The sequence below is a fragment of the Carassius auratus genome, chromosome 13 (assembly GCF_003368295.1).
Source record: "Carassius auratus strain Wakin chromosome 13, ASM336829v1, whole genome shotgun sequence".
In the NCBI taxonomy this organism is placed as follows: domain Eukaryota; kingdom Metazoa; phylum Chordata; class Actinopteri; order Cypriniformes; family Cyprinidae; genus Carassius; species Carassius auratus.
Window position 1 is genome coordinate 25,562,547 of NC_039255.1, and position 21,759 is coordinate 25,584,305.

The window sequence follows — 21,759 nt, forward strand, 5'->3', positions numbered from 1 at the left end:
GTTCTGAAACAGCGGTTCTGAAACGGCTGTGCTGCGGGTCTGCAGATGGATATATCTCACCAGAGCTCGGGTTGCGATTTCTATACCTCTGCAGGACCCGTCCTGTAATAGTCACATGTCCTCCGTTACTTTTCTCAGCGCTGAGAGCAGCAACCAAAGACGGTCGTTTGTGATTACTGTATTCGGATTTTATTAAAAATAATTTCAGCTGATGCAGGACAGGTTTTAATATAGTAAATAAGAACGTGTGGGATTATTATATTTTAATTATTAAACATGTCAGTGTTTGGCGTACACACGAAATCGTCTGGGCCTCTGAGCATAGACATATAAATAACCATAGACATATATGTCTATGCCTCTGAGCACCACCTGCAGGAAGTTACGTTCACTTCCTCGAGCGTGACCATAGACAGTAAAAGTCTCTCCCATAGACATATGGTCTCTCCATTCATTGGCTGTGAAAGCGGAAGTGACTCGTAGGAACCTGTCTATCAATCTCAACACAAACATAAACGCTCGCAACACGGAAAGCAGGTAAGATAACCTTTACTTCATCAACTAGATCTAGCTGTTTTTATATACATAACCCTGTGTCATTACTCCCAACCCGCTCTGGATTAATAAACGCTTCATTTTAAGCAGTTTCTTTGAAAACATAGTCCGTTAGCTGCTCGGTCTAGGCCATGAATGTCGTTACAGATGAGGATGAACAATTGTGCTGTTGTCATTGAGCAGCCTCACGCAGTGTTCACTCGATCAGGTGTTAGACAGAGCTGACAGTGACTGTGTGTGTGTGTTCAGTCAGGATGGAGCTGGCGCACAGTTTGCTGCTCAATGAAGAGGCTCTGGCTCACATCACTGAAGCCAAGAGAGCCGTCTTCATCTTCGAGTGGCTCCGGTTCCTGGACAAAGTGCTCATAGCTGCCAACAAGGTAAAGCCCTCTGTCTGTTAGAGTGAACTAGTGTCAGAAACGACTGTCTGACCCGAGGCGTGTGCTCGTGCCCGCGCAGGTGGATGTGAAGGAGAAGCAGAAGCAGCTGGTGGAGCAGCTGACAGGGTTAATCAGCAGCTCTCCCGGGCCCCCCACCAGGAAACTGCTGGCCAAGAACCTGGCGGTGCTCTACAGCATCGGAGACACCTTCACCGTCTTCCAGACGCTCGACAAGTGCAACGACATCATCAAGAGCAAAGACGACACCGCCGCCTACCTGCCCACCAAACTGTGAGTGTGCGCGCGCGCGGGCACGTGTCTGCAACTCACAGTCCACGGAGGGGTTAAAGAGCTGGAAGGGCATTTAAGACCCCATTCAAATAAGAGAATTATAGATCTAGATCTATCTATTGGCCAGAAAAAAATATAATTATGTGTCATGCCTTAATGTAGCCACTAGATGACGGTATAGCTCTATATATAGTAGTCAACATTTGAAGTGGATCAAAAAAGTTAATCAAAGTTGTCGTAAGACAAGAACACATTTTGATGAAAGGTGTTGATCCACTTCAGATGCTGACTAGTGTATTGTGTCTGTATAGACAGGGCTGTTGAGTGTTTTGTCTATTGTCTGCTGGAGCTGGAGTATATGTGTGTGTGTGTGTGTGTCGCAGCGCTGCGGTGGCGTGTGTCGGGGCGTTCTATGAGAGGATGGGCCGAATGCTGGGCAGCTCTTTTCCTGAAACCATCAATAACCTGCTGAAAGCTCTGAAGAGCTCCGAGGTACAGCAGGTCTCAGTCTTCTGCAGTCAGATGTAGCGCGGGGGGTCTCTGAAGCTGAGGTGTGTGTGTGTGTGTGTGTGTCAGTCTCAGGGTCGAGGTGAGATCCTGCTCAGTCTGCAGAAGGTGCTCGGGGGTCTGGGGGGCGCAGCGGCCTCCTGTCACAGAGACATCTACAAGAACGCCCGCTCGCTGCTGACAGACCGATCCATGGCCGTCCGCTGCGCCGTGGCCAAGGTGAGACGTCTCTCAGCATCCAGAGGAAACAGACCGATGTAGACACACACTCAACACAATGAGTTTTGATTGCAGTTTCCTGTTATTTGTTAATACATGTAATACGGTCAGTTTGTTGAACATCGCTGTCATTTTTATTTTGCAGCTCTTTTTTTAATTTTATTTTGCAAAAGAAATGATTTTTATTCAAACAAATGCTGTTCTTTTGAACTTTCTATCCATCTGTGAATCCTGAAAAATAAAATGCATCCCATTTTCACAAAAATATTGGGCTGCACAGCTGTTTTCTTGAGCAGCAAATCCTCATATTATTCTGATTTCTGAAGATCATGTGACAATGAAGACTGGAGCAATGATGCTGAAAATACACAGAAATAAATGACTTCTGAACAGATATTCACATATAAAAACTGCTATTTTAGAATGAAATAATATTTCACAATTGTGCTGTTTTTACTGTATTTTTGATCATTGAAATGCAGCCTTGAGCAGAAGAGACTTGCGCCTGAAGGTTTGAGTGGTAGTGTGTGCACAGATCGTGTGAGTGGATGTCTAGCAGAGCTCACTGTGGCTGATGGATGCTCATGTGATTGTTCCTGTGTTTGGCCAGTGTTTGTTAGAGCTGCAGAACGAGGCTGTGTTCATCTGGACCACTGAACTGGAGAACGTGGCCACGCTGTGTTTCAAAGCTCTGGAAGGATCTACGTACAGTGTGCGTGTGGCTGTGTCCACACTGCTGGGAACCGCCATGGCCACAGCGCTCATGCCCAAACAGGCCACAGGTCAGCTCACACCTTTGTGTGTACATGATGTATTTTCATCCACCACGGCATATGCAGGAAATAACACCGTCACACTGTTCTCTCAGTCTGCATTGCACAGTCTGGTTTGTTTTCTGTTTGCAAGGTGTAAGTGGAGTATTACTTCATGCTGTGCAGTTTACAACCAGAGCATGCGGCGCAGAACTATGTCTCATAATCTAACACCTTATTTCATTATTTGATCCAGTGGATGGAAGCAAATACATTTGTGAAAAAGAATTTGATTAAAAATGATTACGTTATTATGAGATGCCACTTGCTAAACTAAACATGCAAAACTCTCAGTGTTGCATACTTTATCGAAATGTTTATTGATGCACATTGCATGTATACTTGTTGATTCTCCCAGTCGTCTGTAATTACTGTAACGTTGCGAGCTGGAGACCAAACTGAAGAGTGTTTTCTAGTGATCTGCACAGGAATGTTTTGTGTCTTTCCTCTGCTCTCATTTGGAGTGATCTGTGACTGATGTCAGCGAGGTGTGTCTGCTCTCAGTCATGCGTCAGAACGTGAAGCGGGCGACTCTAGAGGAGGTTCTGGAGCTGATGTCCACGGGCTTCCTGCGAGGAGGCTCGGGCTTCCTGAAGAGCGGAGGAGAGATGCTGAAAGGAGCCTCAGTCAGCCGTGAGGTGCGAGTCGGGGTCACTCAGGTGAGACTGAAAACACTCGCTCTGACTCTGACAGAGATTGATTCTGACGCGTGCAGCAGCAGAAGTGTTTCAGTCGAGGTCATGCTGGCCATGTGTGTGTCTCCACAGGCGTATGTAGTGTTCGTCACCACTCTGGGCGGTCAGTGGCTGGAGCGTAACTTCGCTGTGTTTCTGTCTCATCTGCTGGAGCTGGTGGCTCATCCGCGGGCCACACAGACTCACGTGGAGGCGGTGTATTCCCGCCGCTGCGTGTCCTTCGCCCTGCGGGCGTCACTGGGCGGTCTGCTGGGAGAGAAAGCTCAAATAGCTGCTGCGAAGGAAATCTGCCTGGCCATCAGCAAACAGATGAGAGCCGTGGGTAAGATACAGGTCACACAGTAGACACTTCCTCTGTCTAAATCACAGCTGTGCTCGACAGTGTCCCATTAAGATCTAGATTCAGGTTCAACATAAAAGGTTCCTCTTTTTTGATAAAACACCTTCTCCTTCTTCCTGGATACATTGTTAAACACAATTTGAAGTACATTTGAAGACCACAGTCAATCTCTGAGTTGGCGTCTATTGAGTTTTTTAATAGCAGTGACGAGGTCTCCATACTCTTGAGTTTTAGATAATGACTTAAATCCCATTTAATAACAGCGTGCTGCTTTCTGAAGGCAGTGTTCATGTGATGTGTAATAATCACTCGGAGCAGTGTTAGACCTCCTGACCATGTGTCGTCTCTCTCTCCCCCTCTCTCTCTCACCCCCCCCCCCACTCTCTCTCTGTCTCTCTCCGTCACTCTCCCCCCCCCCCCCCCCTCTCTCCCTCTCTCTCTGTCTCAGAGGCTGTAGTGAACGACCCCAGCAGTGAGGGCCGGGCCGGGGCCGCAGACGTGTCGGCCAGTCAGCATGTGATGGTGTGTGCTCTTAAAGAGCTGGGCAGTTTGGTCCGGAGTCTGAGCGCTACAGCTTCCCCTCTGATCCAGGAACCATCTGTCGGTAGGAGATTGCACACAACCATGCTGTGTTGGGCTGCCAGTCTTGCTCAAGCTGGACAGAATTCAAAATCAAAAGTCTTTGTGTGTTTCAAAATCATTACCATCAATGCTCAAGTGAACTATCCCCCACAACTGAACTGTGAACATCAACAAAGAACTGTGTGTCTCTCAAAACCAGACATGGATGTCCACGTATAACCATTAAAATGATACATAAAACACATGTAACTATATATAAGCACTTGGAACTGCAGCCTCATGTGACTGCAACGTATGCTTCCAAATGGAAATATAATACGGAGGCTAAACATTATATTAACAAATAACTATGTATATCATCAAAAAGTTGATTATTTCACTAATTACATTCAAAAAGTGAAACGTGTATATTATATTCATTCCTTACAAACAGACTGATATATTTAAATTATTATTTCTTTTAATTTTGATGATTATTACTGGCAACTAAGGAAAATCCCAAATTCAGTATCTCAGAAAATTAGAATATAACTTAAGACCAATACAAAGAAAGGATTTTTAGAAATCTTGGCTATCTGAAAAGTATGAAGATGAAAAGTATGAGCATGTACAGCACTCAATACTTAGTTGGGGCTCCTTTTGTCTGAATGACTGCAGCAATGCGGCGTGGCATGGAGTCGATCAGTCTGTGGCACTGCTCAGGTGTTATGAGAGCCCAGGTTGCTCTGATAGTGGCCTTCAGCTCTTCTGCATTCTTGGGACTGGCATATCACATCTTACTATTCACAATACCAGAAAACCAGAAAATCTATGGGGTTAAGGTCAGGTGAGTTTGCTGGCCAATTAAGAACAGGGACACCATGGTCCTTAAACCAGGTATTGGTAAATTTCCTGTTGGAAAATTAAATCTGCATCTCCATAAAGTTGGTCAGCAGCAGGAAGCATGAAGTGCTCTAAAACCTCCTGGTATACGGCTGTGTTGACCTTTGACCTCAGAAAACACAGTGAATTAACACCAGCAGATAACATGGCCCCACAAACCATCACTGACTGTGGAAACTTTACACTGGGCCTCAAGCAACATGGATTGTGTGCCTCTCCTCTCTTCCTCCAGACTCTGGGACCCTGATTTCCAAAGGAAATGCTAAATTTACTCTCATCAGAGAACATAACTGTGGATCACTCAGCAGCAGTCCAGTCCTTTTTGAAGCAAGACGCTTCTGACGCTGTCTGTTGTTCAAGAGTGGCTTGACACAAGGAATGCGAAGCTGAAACCCATGTCTTGCATACGTCTGTGTGTAGTAGTTCTTGAAGCACTGACTCCAGCAGCAGTCCACTCTTTGTGAATCTCCCCCACATTTTTGAATGGGTTTTGTTTCACAATCCTCTCCAGGGTGCAGTTATCCCTATTGCTTCTACACTTATTTTCTACTACATCTTTTCCATCCCTTCGCCTCTCTATTAATGTGCTTGGACACAGAGCTCTGTGAACAGCCAGCCTCTTCTGCAATGACCTTTTGTGTCTTATCCTCCTCGTGCAACATGTCAGTGGTCATCTTTTGGACAACTGTCAAGTCAGCAGTCTTCCCCATGATTGTGTAGCCTACAAAACTAGACTGAGAGACCATTTAAAGGCCTTTGCTGGTGTTTTGAGTTAATTAGCTGATTAGAGAGTGGCACCAGGTGTTTTCAATATTGAACCTTTTCACAATATTCTAATTTTCTGAGATACTGAATTTGGGATTTTCCTTAGGTGTCAGTTATAATCATTAAAATTAAAAGAAATAATTGAAATATATCAGTCTGTGTGTAGTGAATGAATATGTTATACAAGTTTAAAATTTTTGAATGGAATTAGTGAAATAAATCAACTTTAATGATATTCTAATTATATGACCAGCACCTGTATTTATCAGATACACAGTAATCTGAAATTTACACCATAGAAATATCGCCATAGCTTCAGAGTTATTAAACACATTTTCTTAGTAGCTTATGCATCTTATTTTTCAGAAGGGTAGCTTGTCTGTAGTTGAAGTGCTTAAATTGAAATGTTCACTGGAAATATTACCCTTATTTGAAGGGAGAGATCACCCAGAAATGAAGATCCTGCCATCATGTCATTGCGAGTCAATCAGTTTAATCCAAACCTCTCTTCATGAAAAATATTGTTGTTTAAAGATGAGCAGAAATGTTTGTTCCAGTATGTGGGTGGGTAAACTGTAGAATAAAGGTCATTTATCGTGTTAACTCCTTCACGCCCGCACCGTGGGCCCTGTTCACAGACCAGCCGGCCGGCTCTCACTCTCTGGACGTCTTGTGCTTGTGTTGGCAGGTTTTCTGGAGACGGTCACATCCGTGCTGCTGCACCCGAGCATGGCTGCGCGTCTGGCTGCGGCCTGGTGTCTGCGCTGCGTGGCTGTGGCTCTGCCGTACCAGCTCACACCTCTCCTGGAGCGCTGCGCCGAGTGCATCAACAACCTGAAGAACTCGCCCGAGGCTGTGAGCGGATACAGCTTCGCCATGGCCGCTCTGCTGGGGGGGGTGCATCAGTGTCCTCTGGGCATCCCACACTCCAAGGGCAAGGTCCGAACGAGTCACGCTGGACACATGTCATGTGACTATAACTAGGGCTGCACGAGACACAGACTCATTATCACAGTATCAGTATCAAGTTTCAAAGCTTGTGATCTGATTAAATATGTGCTGCATGTTTCAGAGTAAAGCACAGCCCTGTGTTCAGCTTGTGAATGTCTCAGAAGTACTGTGTTGTGATCTGTGTCGGGTTCCTGTGGTGTAACGGCTCGTGTGTGTGTTTCAGATGGTGGTGAGTATAGCTGAAGATCTGCTGCGCTCTGCGGCCCAGAACAGCCGTCTGTCTCTCCAGCGGACTCAAGCCGGCTGGCTGCTGCTGGGAGCCCTCATGACCTTAGGTGAGTCCGTCCAGCACATGACCTCTCTCAGACTCCCGACAGGCTTAAACAGCAGTGTAGTGAGCGTCTCGATGTGTCGTCCTCTCAGGGCCGTCTTTAGTGCGCTACCACCTGCCCAAGATGCTGCTGCTGTGGCGTAACGTGTTCCCTCGCTCTCAGAAGGAGCTGGAGGCTGAGAAGGCCAGAGGAGACTCCTTCAGCTGGCAGGTGATGCTGGAGGGCCGCGCCGGCGCTCTGTGCGGTAAAACACCTCAGTTCATCCCTCAGTCACACACTCTGCTGTATTACTCCATACGCTTGTGTAAAGCTCACATCACTTGTTCCTCGCAGCCATGCGCAGTTTTGTGGCTCATTGTCCAGAGCTGCTGACGGAGGACGTGATCCGCAGACTGATGACGCCCATCGAGTGTGCCATGACCATGATGTCTCAGTGAGTGACACTACACTGTTTCTGTTGAAATGATCGGGCCTGAGAAGTGCTTGGTGACTCAAACTGAGAAACTGATCGGAGTTATGTACAGTGAAGTCAGCTTTAATCTGGATTGTCACACCCATTTAATTATGAAGCTTATCCAGAACATCTGTGTTTGTGTCTGTAACCTTGTCTGGACACAGTGTTATTCATCGGTTTAAAACTTGGAGTTTTGGATTTAAGACCTGTACCACATTATTAATTAACACAATTCTGACTTTATTTCTTGCAGTTCCAAGAACTGTTGCACAATTCAGACTTTTTTCTCACCAGGCCCAGATTCTGAGAATTCACTATTCTTGATTCAAAATGACTATATATAAACTCAGAACTCTAAGTGGACTTTTATAGATTGGTTGAGTCTTTCTACAGTAATATAGACCTTCATCTTTATAGACAAGTGGTTCTCGTGTTCTGCTGTGTTGGGTAACCCTGATGAAATGCACAAACGCATTCGGTCTGTCCTTGGTGTAGTGAAGTGTTGTTGTGGTGTGCAGTGTTCCTGCAGTGATCAAGGTTCATGGAGCTCATCTGAAGGCCAGTGCTGCCATGGTGCGCCTGCGACTGTACGACATCCTGGCCCTGCTGCCGCCCAAGACATACGAAGGCAGGTCCTCCACAGACTCCTTCACTGCTGCGGTCTCGCTGATCTCTTGAGAGCTGATGATGAGTTCTGGTTCTCTCTCGATCCACAGGCAGCTTTAATGCTCTTCTGAGGGAGCTGGTGGCAGAGTTCACGCTCACAGATAACTCGGCTAACACCACCACATCTCTGCTGCGCTCGCTCTGTCATTACGACGACAGCGTGCTGATGGGCTCCTGGCTGCAGGAGACCGATCACAAGTCCATCGAAGATCAGGTAATTACTTTAAAGATGACCGATAGCGGTCCGATAATATGGTGCCCCTCTTTGACTGCGGTGTTTGTGTCACAGCTGCAGCCCAACAGTGCGTCCGGCAGCGGTGCTCTCGAACACGACCCGTCCTCCATCTACCTGCGCATCCCTGCCGTGGAGGCCGTGCCCGGACCGCTGCCGCTCGGGGTGTCCGTGATCGACGCCTCTGTCGCTCTGTTCGGAGTCGTCTTTCCACACGTCTCTTTCAAACACAGGTGCTTTCAGTCAGCAGTGTGGTGGCTTTCCTCCTCTTTATGTGTTTGATGTTATTTGGGGTCACAGACGATAGTGAGACTATATCAGTCCAACTGTAAAAAAAAAACACATACACAACAGTGCATGTTGCCTCCGTGAAGGTAAACTCCTCATGTCAGATGTGTTCATGGCATTAGCCGTTCATCTGTGCATCATTTGTGATCTATGTCATGTGTTGTTGGTCTGTTCCAGGCTGCAGATGCTGGATCACTTTGCTGAATGCATTAAACAAGCGAAAGGAGTCCGTCAGCAGGCCGTGCAGCTGAACATATTCACAGCGGTGCTGAGCGCTCTCAAGGTGTCGTGTCCTGACCGGAGTATCTACTTGTGTAGCTCATCATGCTAGAGCAGAGTACTGATGATGATTGTGTGTTCAGGGTCTGGCTGAGAACAAGAGCAGTCTGGGTCCGGAGGAGGTGCGGAAATCAGCTCTAGCGCTGGTGATGGGTGCGCTGGACAACCCCAACCCCATCCTGCGCTGCGCTGCTGGAGAGGCTCTGGGACGCATGGCACAGGTCGTGGGAGAAGCCTCTTTCATCGCTAGGATGGCCCAGCACAGCTTTGACAAGTATGCACATTCAGATCGTCACATTTAAAAGCATTTCTTGTGGTGTACACTAGATTGGCTAGAAGCAGAACGCAAATGTTCAAAAACCATGAACTGAACGCCAATCAAATCACTGGGTCTCCGTTCCCAACCCTTCCAATCGACTGTGTAGAAAATTAGCTCTAAAGGGAAATATATATAAATAATTACAATTAAACAGCGCGGGTGAATGTCTGAGAAGAGTAAGAGCAGTGCAGAAGACTGATGTGAGCCTCGAGCGGTCGGGGACACAACAGTGACCCACACTTTCAGAGGGAAAGTTAAGACTTTGTCTTCCAGTATGGTATTTTACATGTGTAACTGGATTGTGTGCTGATGAAAAAAACTGTTAACGATTCTTATAGCACTAATATGTTGTTTAAGTATCAGCATGTCATATTCACTCTTATTTACATCAAAATACCAATTCATAGATATCATACATGCGATATGTGAGGTCATGTTAACTGGTGTTTCTACTATAAAGCATGCATAAAACAGTCTACACAAGAACAGTAATGATACAAACAATAACCTGGGATATCCATGTTCATTAATAGAAAGGTTTAGCTATTAACTAAGAAAAGAAGTCTGTTTTGAAGTCACTTCCTGTTTGGTGGAGTGAATATTGGCCCATAAAGCCAGCCGTATCTGGTAATGTGTCCTGGCTGCTATGTTATCCAGTGGTCTAGGGGGTCGTTCACAGACATGATGGTCAGGGGTCAGGGGTCAGTTGGATTGTTCCATCCGTCACCGCTGGTTTTGTCACTGTGTGGATGTTGTGGCCGTTTCCTCCTGTTTGAGTGTCTCTGTCCTCTGTCTTCTGTCCAGGCTGAAGTCTGCGCGGGACGTGGTGTCCAGGACCGGTCACTCTCTGGCTTTAGGCTGTCTGCACCGTTATGTGGGCGGCATTGGCTCGGGCCAGCACCTCAAGACCAGTGTGAGCATCCTGCTGGCGCTGGCCCAGGACGCCACGTGTCACGAGGTCCAGGTGAGCTCCGAGAGACCGCAGGTGTTTGAGAGACTGTGCTGGTCAGGGCAGATGTGTGAGGAGATCCTGTGCTTGTTTCAGACCTGGGCGCTGCACTCCCTGGCTCTCATCGTGGACTCCAGCGGACCCATGTACCGCGGTTATGTGGAGCCCACGCTGTCTCTGGTGCTGACGCTGCTGCTGACCGTCCCCCCGTCACACACAGAGGTGCATCAGTGTCTGGGACGCTGTCTCGGAGCGCTCATCACCACCGTGGGCCCAGAGCTGCAGGGTACCTACAGATACACACAGAGCACTCCAGATTGATTTCCCAGACAGAGACAGCACACCACATTTCATGCACAGCGCACACTTTGTCCACTCGATCAGCTCGTGTTTGATTGATGCTTTCTCAAAGTCTTTTAGTGAACACTATATTATACATGATGTACATTATCTGGATATTACATAAAGAAAAACATCGGGACAGTTAGGAAAAATTTGTTTTGTTAGTAAAATGTGGAATAAATGTAGTCCTAATGTGATGATTAGTCAAAGAAATAATCACCGGATGAATCAGTTTTCACAAGTTGTTAGTTGTAACCAGTGCATCATTTGAATTTCTCCCCATCCCATGTTGCATCAGTTGTGTTGAGAGGAGTGTTGTATCATTTGTTGATCCCAGGTAACAGCGTCAGCATCTCTACGATCCGCTCGTCGTGTCTGGTGGGCTGTGCCATCATGCAGGATCACTCCGATTCTCTGGTCCAGGCGGCAGCCATCTCCTGCCTGCAGCAGCTGCACATGTTCGCCCCGCGACACGTCAACCTGTCCAGCCTGGTGCCCTGCCTCTGTGTGAGTGACACGTACCATCAGGAATAGACCGCTCTCCCACAGAGAGCACACGCAGTTAACTGTGTGTGTGTGTGTGTCCAGGTGCATCTGTGCAGCTCTCATCTGCTGTTACGGCGGGCCGCGGTGGCCTGTCTCCGGCAGCTGGCTCAGCGCGAGGCTGCAGAGGTCTGTGAGTACGCCATGAGTCTCGCCAGGAGAGCAGGAGACAGCAAGGACAGCACGAGCATCAGTGCGTCTCACACACACACACACACACACACACACACACACAGGTTCATCCAGTCCTAGAAACTCTAATCTCTTGGTCATTTTCCAGATCTGAACATCACAGAGACGGGTCTGGAAGGAGTTCTGTTTGGAATGCTGGACCGGGAGACGGACAGGAAGTTGTGCTCGGACATTCATGACACGTTAGGTCACATGCTCTCGTCTCTGGCTGTGGGGAAGCTTCCTCACTGGCTCAAGCTCTGCAAAGATGTGCTGGCAGCTACTACAGGTACAGCCGTTCACTGCCACTGCTTTTGAGCTCTCGGATATAGTGATATAGTCCAGTACAACCAGGTCTTGATAGTCAATAATGCATTTTGTTAATTACTTTAGACTTTTACACGGTAGGATAGAAAGAAATGATCTGAAACTGAGTGAAGCTTCCTCATGCATTTATCCAGATCTCTTTTGAACGACTCTATCTATACCTAATCCTTTAGACTGGTCTTCACTAAATCCAGCCCAGTTTTTCCCTGTTGTAACAGTCAGTGTTCTGAATTCTTCTTATGATAGTTGTTCAGTGTTTTCTTTTCCTCCAGGCGTCCTGTAACAAACCACTTAAAGAACAATCTGAGCTGTGTGACTCATGCACACACAACACATTAATAATAATGATTGTTATCATGGTTCACTTTATTTCACAGTGCACTCAGGGTCTGTTTACTTTAGGGTGAGTGATATGACAATACTATCTTAGTTATTTAAGTGTGCGAGCTGAGACGGGGTATGTCACTCGCTACGCAAAAACAGTACATTTGATAGATTTATTGATAATGTAAGAATCTGGTGATGTGAAATTGCCTTGTAGTGAAAAAGTTCATCTCTGTCACAGACCGCTGCACAGAATATGAAACATTTGGGAGTTAGACAGGCATAGATCAGCACAAAAACACTCTCAAGAAGATAAAAAGACCAAGTAATATAGTTTAAGGTTAGGGTTTAGTGTTAGAAACGGTGCCTAGTTTCCTGTAGTCTGCAGGATGTGTTACTCCATCTGTGCTTGTGTGGCAGAGGTGGGGGGGACGGTTGCATCCGTGGGCAGAAGGAAGGACGAGGAGGAGGACTCGGAGAAGAAGGATGAGATGGACGATGACATCATGTTCACATCACTGGGTCAGGATGACAAGTCCAAGCCGTCCGTGGCTCCGCGCTGGGTCACTCGAGTGTTTGCTGCTGACTGTCTGTGCCGGATCATTCATCTGTGTGAGAACGCAGACAAGGCCCACTTCGACCTGGCCGCCGCACGGCTCGCCAAGACCAGAAACCCTGAAGGTACACCTGAGTCTTCATCAGAGCAGGGGGAGAACAGTCATCCTAGATGATATTTTATTTCAGATCTGGAGAGAGTATGATTTAGCTGCACCTGTCTTCTGCAGGGGACTTCCTGGTGCTGCACCTGTGTGATCTGGTTCGTATGGCCTTCATGGCTGCCACGGACCACAGCAACCAGCTGCGCATGGCCGGCCTGCAGGCTCTGGAGGACATCATCAAGAAGTTCGCCGCTGTGCCCGAGCCAGAGTTCCCCGGTCATGTGATACTGGAGCAGTACCAGGCCAACGTCAGTTTCTGTGTGCCTCGTGCTGTGAACCTCACGAATACACTCATTCAGTTTGATCATCACTCGTGTGTCACAAACATACTCACTTAATGTGTTTCATAAGAAGTTAAATACAGTTTTTGTGGGGTAAACATTTCCCCTTGCTAGTCATAGTATAATTATTGACAGATTGTGATGTGCTTCGAGATTATTGATGATGAAATTATGTTGTGTGTGACTGCATCAGTTGAGACGTGAGCGTGACACTCAAGTGAACATGAGAGACTGGAGAAGTCCTGCATACGTCATCAGAGAGGAAAACACATGCATGACGAATGTTCACAACAGGATCTAGAACGTGCATTTAGAAATAGATGAGGTGAATTGTCTTTTCATGCTGATGTTAATGAATTCCTCTCATTATCTCAATCCCCAGGTTGGTGCTGCGCTCCGACCGGCCTTTTCCCCAGATACACCGTCAGACATCACTGCCAAAGCCTGCCAGGTACACGCTACACCCTTACACTCAGCACAGCCTGGCCTTCAGGAAACTTGCCTAATTTACCCCTCAATGGCTCATATTAATACCTTCTATTCTGTACCTTTTGAAAGGATACTACCCCAGTGACTGAGCAAATGGATATTTTGGCTATTTTGCTTCTTTCTGACTAGTGTTTTTTTTTTTTTTTATCTCATTTTTCTTTTTCTAGTGTCAGAAATCACTTCATCTTATATACAACAAACTGCACAGTTTTGCTCCAGTATTATTATTATTATTATTGTATTCATCTATATTCTGAGGGTTTTAGAGAGGGATTGTTTTTTTTATTCTTTAAAACATGATGGAAATACTGTACGTGTTGTTTTGTCCGTTGACAGTATTTTCTGATTTATGAAGTGATAAAACTAGAAGACCAAAATCTCCTCCAGAAAAGCCCAAAGTGAGCTGAGAACTGTGAACCTGACTTGATCCAGTGATCACATGTGTTCTGGACAGTCATGTTAAATGTGATGATCCCTCGATCACATGTATGGACGTAACACACATCACTGGTCGTGCGAGCGTGTGTTGATGTGCGGTGACTGATCAGCTGATGTCTCTGTCTCTCATGTGTGTTCAGGTGTGCAGCGCGTGGATCGGCAGCGGTGTGGTCAGTGACCTCAATGACCTGCGGCGCGTCCACACGCTCCTGGTGTCGTCTCTGGACAAGGTGCAGACTGGGAAGAGCCCGTCCAGCCAGCTGTACAGTGAGAGCGCCACTACTATGGAGAAGCTGGCGGTGCTGAAGGCATGGGCCGAGGTGAGTTCAGCAGCTGCGCTAATGATCCATGATCCTCCCGCTCTATCATCAGCTGTACTGACAGTCTGTCTCTGTCTCAGGTGTTCGTCGTGGCCATGAACATAAAGAAGGAGTCTCAGTCCAGGCCTGCGCGCCGTCCTCAGGGTGAGGAGGAGGATGAGGGAGATGAAGGAGACGTTCTTCCTCCAGACAGCCTGATGACGCTGGTTCAGCCGGAGCTGCCGTCTCTCAGCCGTCTGTGGCTGGCGGTGCTGAGAGACTACGCTCTGCTCACTCTCCCGGCGGAGTTCTCCAGTCAGCTGCCTCCTGAAGGTGAAGCCCGGGGACCACTGATCCTGCTTCTGAAGGAACCCAACACATTTATACCAAGAGATAGAGGGGACCCACTTTATATTAAGTGGCCTTAACTACTATGTTCTTACATTTTAATTAATAATGTAGTACAATGTACTCATTTTGTACATACATGTTTTTACATTGTACTTATATTAAAAAAAAAACGACATGTAGTTACATCTGTATTTAATTTCTGTAATTACATTTATAATTACACTGTTGACCCATACTTTACACCTTAACCCACCCTTAAACTTACCCATACCTCCAACCCTCTCCCTAACCTTACCCCTATCCCACCTCAATAGCAGCAAAAGTGTTTTACAATACAATATGAACACAGTAAGTACATTGTACTAATTTTTTATGTAAGTACATAGTAGTTAAGGCCACCTAATATAAAGTGGGACCGATAGAGGTTATGATCTACTGTTGTTGGTGGATTGTGATCTTGTCTGTTAGATGGTAGAGAGATGTTCTGCAGATAGAAACGTGTTAAGTCCTCACTGAATATGTGCCCGAGCCTGTTTAATCCGTGAGAGTGACACATGGTTTAAAGAGTGTGTTTGTTCTGGATTAATCGTAATTGTTCAGGTCTTAAAGATGTTGAGTTGTACTCTCTCAGTGGAAGCTGATAACAGCAGTGTCTCTGAACCGTGTGTTCATCAGGAGGGGCTTTCTACACCCCCGAGACCATAGACACGGCGAGGCTTCATTACCGGAGCTCCTGGGCGTCTGTCCTGCACGCAGAGGCGCTGTGGCTCAGCAGCACAGGCTTCGGTTCGGCTGAAGAGTCTGCCCCCCTCACTGCTCCGGCGAACACCGACGACCTCGTCAAAGACAGACTGCACCTTCTCCTGGGTAAACTATCTACCTCTCGTTTGGACTTCAGGTGTGTGTGAAGGGCTCTAATGTGTCCGGTAACGTTTCAGGCATCAGCATCGAGTTCCTGTGTTTCCCTCGGGCTGAGGAGCCCATCGAGGATGTGATGTCATGTCTGCACGCTCTCTGCACGCTGCTGGACTCACCGAGCGCTCGGACGCACATCGCAGAGGACCAGGTCAGAGCACTTCCTCTTCATCATGTGTTTCACGTCAGGCAGTAGTCAAGTCTTCTAACAGCAGTGTGTGTGTGTGTGTGTGTGTGACAGCTGCTGGCTGTGGAGCTGCTCAACGTGCTTCACCGGCTCTTATTGACACGTGACCCACCCAGCGTACAGCTGCAGGTGACCACCGTCGTGCAGAAGACCATCCGGGCAGCCCAGGAGCACCTGGAGCACGTCAGGAGCAGCAAGAGTAGGTGGTGTGTGTGTGTGTGTGTGTGTGTGACTGTCTGCCAGTGCTGAGCGATAGCATCATGAAGCACTAAACAGGAAAATAGTTTAAAAAGAGTGTGTGTGTTGTGTGTCAGCTGGAGAGGCTGGTGGAGATGAGGAGTGTGTGTCAGCGCTCGGTGAAGGAGGAGAAACCGGCGAGCTTGTTCCAGGGAAGTCTCTGGTGTTTGCAGCGATGGAGCTGCTGGTGTTTATCCTGGTGCGTCACCTGCCTCATCTGAAAGCTCAGGACAGCGAGAGCGTCAGACATCCTCCTCAACAGCTGTCTGACCACAGCAACCGTCTGGTGGCAGCCACGGTCACCGTCCTCGCCGAGCTGCCCTCTCTCTGCTCTCCTGCAGGTACACATCTGTGTCAGCTTTCGTCTTCAGAGCATCAGTGTTCACCCAGCACCGGTTTGAATGATCATGTCCAGACCCTAGAATCTGCTGGATTATTTCTAGGGTTAATCGAAGCGGTTTTGTTTCTTGCTGTAGGAAGCATGACCATCTTGCCCACGGTGCTCTTCCTGATCACTGGTGTGCTGAGAGACACGGCGGTGAAGACGGCAGATAACTCTGTGTGTGCGCCGGTGTCTGCGGCTCTGCAGGCCATCAAGACCATCCTCAGCTCTCCGCTGGCAGCTAAGAGCCAGCCGCAGTGGAGCGCTCTGGTCCGGAGCAGTCTGGCCACCGTCCTGCAGCACTCCCAGCCAGGTGAGAGAGAGCACGTGTGTCTGTGTTCAGCATCAGCAGCTCGGCTCGACTGTGTCTGACGCTCTCTCTCTGCTGTAGACGCGTGCGGAGCCGGCGTGGATGAAGTCAGTCTGCTGACGGCCGTCACGCTGTTTCTGCTGTCGGCCAGCAGTGCTCTGGTGGGGGTCTCTGTCCTGCAGGAGGGCTGCATCGAGCGCTTCAGACACGGACTCAACTCTGCTGACCCCTGGGTGAGCGACACACACTGTGCTCTCATGCTGATGATGACGTCTGAGGAGGAGTGTGTTGTGTTGATGAAAGCTCTTGTTTTGGTGTGTGTGTGTGTTGCAGACTCAGGCGCGCTGTTACCAGCTGCTGCTGTCGGTCTTCCAGCACTCGTGTCGCAGTCTCTCCACACCCTACATCCACTTGCTGGCTCCGCTGCTGGTGGAGAAGCTGAAGGCCGTAGAGCACAGTCCCCCGTCCACAGCTGCGGAGCTACAGGCCGTACAGGAAGGAGTTAAAGTGCTGGAGAGCCTCGTGGCCATGGGGGAAGAGCAGAACCGTAAGTGCTAAGAGGGTTAACTGACAAAATCACTGGCCCAACTATGAGTCTACTGTATCAAATCTGATACTCAAACGTCTAAGAGTTCAACATGATCGGAGCTTTCCACACATTCTCCTCTGATTCATAGTTTAGACACTTTTTAAACGTTTAAAACTCTTTTCAGTGTAATTGTACAGTTTGCAGGGTTCTACAGAACAACAGATTTGAGAATACCAAAAACAATCCCCTTCGTGTTAATCTGTGATCCAGCTTCCTCTCCTGAAGCTCTTCCTGTGTGTCTCAAACAGGGGTTCAGTTGCTGGCTCTGCTGGTCCCGACCCTCATCTCGTACCTGTTGGATGACTCCACCTTCTCCACGGCCTCCAGCTCCTCTAAAGGCCTGCACGAGTCTGCCCTCCAGAGCCTGATGCACACTGGTCCTCTGTACCCTGCTGCCTTTAAGACTGTTATCGGGGCGGCCCCGGAGCTCAAGACCCGGCTGGAGGCGGCCATCAGATCCAGACAGGCCAACAGTAAAGCCAAGAGCGCCGCCAGACAACAGCAGCCCACTGTACAAGCGGCTCCCACCATCAAACTCAAGACCAGCTTCTTCTAGACGCTGCACACACTCGTCTGTCCATCACACTGCTCCAGAGTCATGTGACTGCTCCTTACTTCCTGTGAATTCAGTCAGTCTTATGAAGTGAATAAAGGTTACAGTGACATTAGCATGAGCTTCAGGCTGTCAGGAGCATCCTGTTTGTTTTTTGGACACCTTTGAAACGCACCTTAAACGCACCTAAGGTCAAAATGAGGAACTTCCTTTTCAAAGCTCACATAACACACCTGGAAATATGACAAATTCCCATTTACCTGAATATTCCTTTATTACATTCCCATGTGTATTTTTTTTTTTACTGTCCTGCTATGTTGGTGTTTACTTTATTTTATTTGTAATATTATTATTGATTATAATTTAAATCTCTTTTTTTCTTTCTTTATATGATCCTTCTGATTTGTCTGACTGATGAGTGTTGTTTTAATCTACTGTTCAAGATTATTCAGTGTAAAGCGCTTGACCTGTGCTGTGTGTATTCAGACCAAGCGTGTAGCTCTGTAAGTGTAGTAGCAGTGTGTGGGTCTATTCTGTGTTTTAGAGAATGTGTTTGAGCTTTTAATAACTTGATTGTAACGTTTGCTTTCTTCCTGTTATTCTTAAAGAAAAACTATAATGTATGACATTTGTCTGTCCACGTATAATGTATCGATCACTATTTCTGACAGTTATTGATGAGCTGCTCAGTTGTTCTCATGTAATTAAACTAACAGATATAAAACCTAACATACAGAAGTGTTGCCTGGCTTTGTTTTGTGCTGAACACAAGGCCTGATGTAATGAAGACTGCTGAAATAGTCCGTGTTGTCTGATAGCATGCACCGCTCAGGACTCCCAAGCACAAGTTATTGTAATGTATGGCTTTTCTCCACTGACACTGATTCACAAACAGCTTTTTCTAGTTCCTTCAATCACATCTTTGCTTTTCAGATTATTAGAGTAATTTAACTATACTTTCATTATGTAGAGTACAAGTACACAATCTATGAACAGCACCCAACCAGAAGTGAATATAGTAATGCAGACTGTGCAAATTGTCTTATAATTTGAAAAATGATCTTGGCTTAAAGAGAGCATTTTCACTTGAATGAATTTAACTGATGTGAAGTTGACTTGATTTCCTTTTTAATCTTCTGAGTGATGAACCCCACAGATCTTCATTTGAGACGTTTACATGTTGAGTAACCAGGTTTGTTTCTCTCATTGCTAGTTTATTCTGTTCCAGGTACTTGTGTTTTGAGGTTTATTTCGTTTCATAGTATCTGCCTTTTACTTCCTGGTTTCCTGCATTTGCCCGGTTTCATTGGTTGCCAGAGTATTTGGTTATGTTTAGCTGGTCTCTGTTTCTCATGATCCTGTGTTTATATCACTCTTGAGTTGCCTCGGTTCACTGTTGATTATTGTCTTTGTTTTTTTTTTCAAAGCTGTTCTGTTCTTGTTTCCCCTTTGGCTCATTTTTGTCTTCATCCTCGATCTTCTTTAATAAATTGCTGCACTTCAATCCATGCCTCAGTTTATCTCTACTCCTTACCGGGACAGTACAGAATAAGCGACTCTATAATGGTCTATAACGCTCACTCGAGGACCATACACAAGGTGCATCAGATGAGTCTTTCTGTGCAGTTTTCTATGCCCAGATCAAGGCACACCTGCCCATAGATGGTCCTCGGTGTAACTTTTCTGCACATGTTAAATAGGTGTACCTGTGAGAATCCCCTTCATAGTGGGTGGGGTGGAAGTTCTCCCAGAATTCCCTAGTCCTGTAGTCCTGTATGTCCTGAGCCTTCTCTAAGTGTGGTGGTCACTAGTTCTTTAGTTAGTGTATCGTCTCATTGTCATGGCCAGGAAAGCTGTTCTTCTTCTGTCAGTTCTGCCTTGCATATACGGGTCCCCTGACTCCACCAAGAGTTATGAATCTTCTTCCTTCATGTTTCACCATGGTGGTCACCATCTCCGCCAAAGGCATCTACTCAATGCCTTGAAAATCGGATCAACATTTCAGTTCCTTGGACTTCAAGGCTTGGTTTTTGTCCTGACAAAGCAATGTAATTTGTGGGCCCTTATATACTCAGGTGTGTGCCTTTCCAAACTAAATCCACCTATGGTAAAGAGGATCCATACTCTCGTTTAACAGAGGCATCCAATTTGACCAATTCTGGCTTAAACAGAAAGGAGCAAGTGCCTAATGCCAGGTGTTCAGTCTCAGAGGGTTTTGGGGTTTATTTCTCCAGGGCTTAGCAGAGGGGAGGTTATTCTGCTGAGTTGGTGGCTTGCTACAGTGCTTTGCTTTTCCTGCATTCTGGAAATGATGTCCCATAGCAAGGGGGCTCAAAGCCCACACAGAGGGAGTCTGGAGTGGTGCAGTTTTCCTTGGAAGACAAGGAAAGCCTTATCCTTATCTTTTGACCTCTGGTTTTTCCCTAAAAACTGTCTTAACTTTAAGATAACCCCGCTGGTGTCCCAACTTCAAACCTTTTTTAAATCCAACTGTAAAAAAAAAAAAAAAAAAAACATGTTATATTTGCCCAGCAAAGTTTGATGGTGGAGAGACTTTTAAAGGACCCAAAATATGTGTTGCACTTTTATGATGTAATACTTATAAATAATTACAGACTCCCATCACATGTGTTTGCAGTTAGCTCAAGAAATTTGAAAAAAAAAAATTATATTAATCTGTTTCGATCATTCATTCTGTGATCGTTGCAGAAATGTAATATAAATATTATGTAAAGTGACAAATACATATCTTTAGCAACATTATTCTTGAAATAAATAGCAGGCACAACCATATATGTCTGTGGGTACAATATGCATCATCATTTTCATACGCCTTCAATAGATCACACTACAATGTGAAAGCTGTATTTAAAAATTTGTCCACTTGTTTAAATCTCTGTTTTCGCTGGACTCATTGAAGAAGAAAGACTAAAATATAAATAAAAAAGATGTGTAGAGAAGAATGTATCCAGATTAATGTGGACGTAGCCTGAGCAGTGGTTACCCGAGCCAGCTTTAATGCAGTGGGAAAGTAGCCAGTAGTGAAAGATGTGCTGATAAAGTGAGTCAAGAGTGACTAGTGTGGGTGAGATTTAGTAGCTGCGAGGGGATCGGACATTGGACGGCTGGCACAGATAACTTTGGAGACCTTGTTTTCTTTGAGGGGTGAGAAAGAAGAGTGGAAATGTGTGGGTGAAGGTTGGTTGTAGAGAACTGGTTGCTGATGGATGCCATCGTATAGCTGCCAAAGTCATCAACTGTCAGAGAGAGTAGAGAGGAATAGTTTCAATGTTTCAGGAATCAGTGTTCGGTAGAGAACAGTATGTGTTTGTTTGGGCTCATTGAGACCTGTGAGCCTTCTGTATGAGCTGATCACTGACAGGTTCTCACGCCCTCATTTCCATCACCTTTGCTTCATTTCCTGTTTGTATGTCCAAATGACCGGACCGTTCATTCACTCACTGCAAATTCTCATTAGCTGAGCTGTGTTTCCTGTTTCCTGCCATTGTGTGTTTGATTGTGGCTCTAATCTGCAGTTCAGTGCAGTTTAGTTGATTACATTTTAGATTTGGTAGCCTGTTTCTTTTGGGATGTTCTTTTGGACTGGTTCTTTTTGGACTTAAAGGGACAGTTAACCCCAAAATTAAAATTACCCCATTTCTCACCCTCAAGCCATCCTATGTGTATATGATGTTTTTTTTTTCAGAAAAATACAATCAGAGTTATACTAAATAATGTCAAGGCTATTCTATCCTTTATAATGGAAGTGGATGGTAGCCCAAAATTCGAAGTCCATAAAATTGC

General features: G+C 46.4%; 1 protein-coding gene across 1 annotated transcript; it reads left to right on the forward strand.

Moving 5' to 3' along the window:
* Positions 1-405: 405 nt before the first annotated feature.
* On the forward strand, positions 406-18,691 carry heatr5b (HEAT repeat containing 5B). Its single transcript, XM_026279290.1, has 36 exons — positions 406-537; positions 805-935; positions 1,015-1,226; positions 1,610-1,718; positions 1,803-1,952; positions 2,563-2,734; positions 3,269-3,423; positions 3,532-3,781; positions 4,248-4,403; positions 6,717-6,967; positions 7,203-7,314; positions 7,403-7,555; positions 7,645-7,744; positions 8,284-8,397; positions 8,486-8,645; positions 8,721-8,896; positions 9,129-9,234; positions 9,314-9,504; positions 10,354-10,513; positions 10,595-10,784; positions 11,178-11,347; positions 11,429-11,576; positions 11,664-11,843; positions 12,626-12,886; positions 12,991-13,172; positions 13,588-13,656; positions 14,273-14,452; positions 14,533-14,764; positions 15,458-15,649; positions 15,721-15,848; positions 15,939-16,083; positions 16,199-16,462; positions 16,598-16,816; positions 16,895-17,046; positions 17,147-17,360; positions 17,651-18,691. Exons 2-36 carry the CDS (start codon positions 810-812, stop codon positions 17,956-17,958), a joined length of 6,087 nt encoding a protein of 2,028 aa, XP_026135075.1. The 5' UTR covers positions 406-537; positions 805-809; the 3' UTR covers positions 17,959-18,691.
* Positions 18,692-21,759: the final 3,068 nt, after the last annotated feature.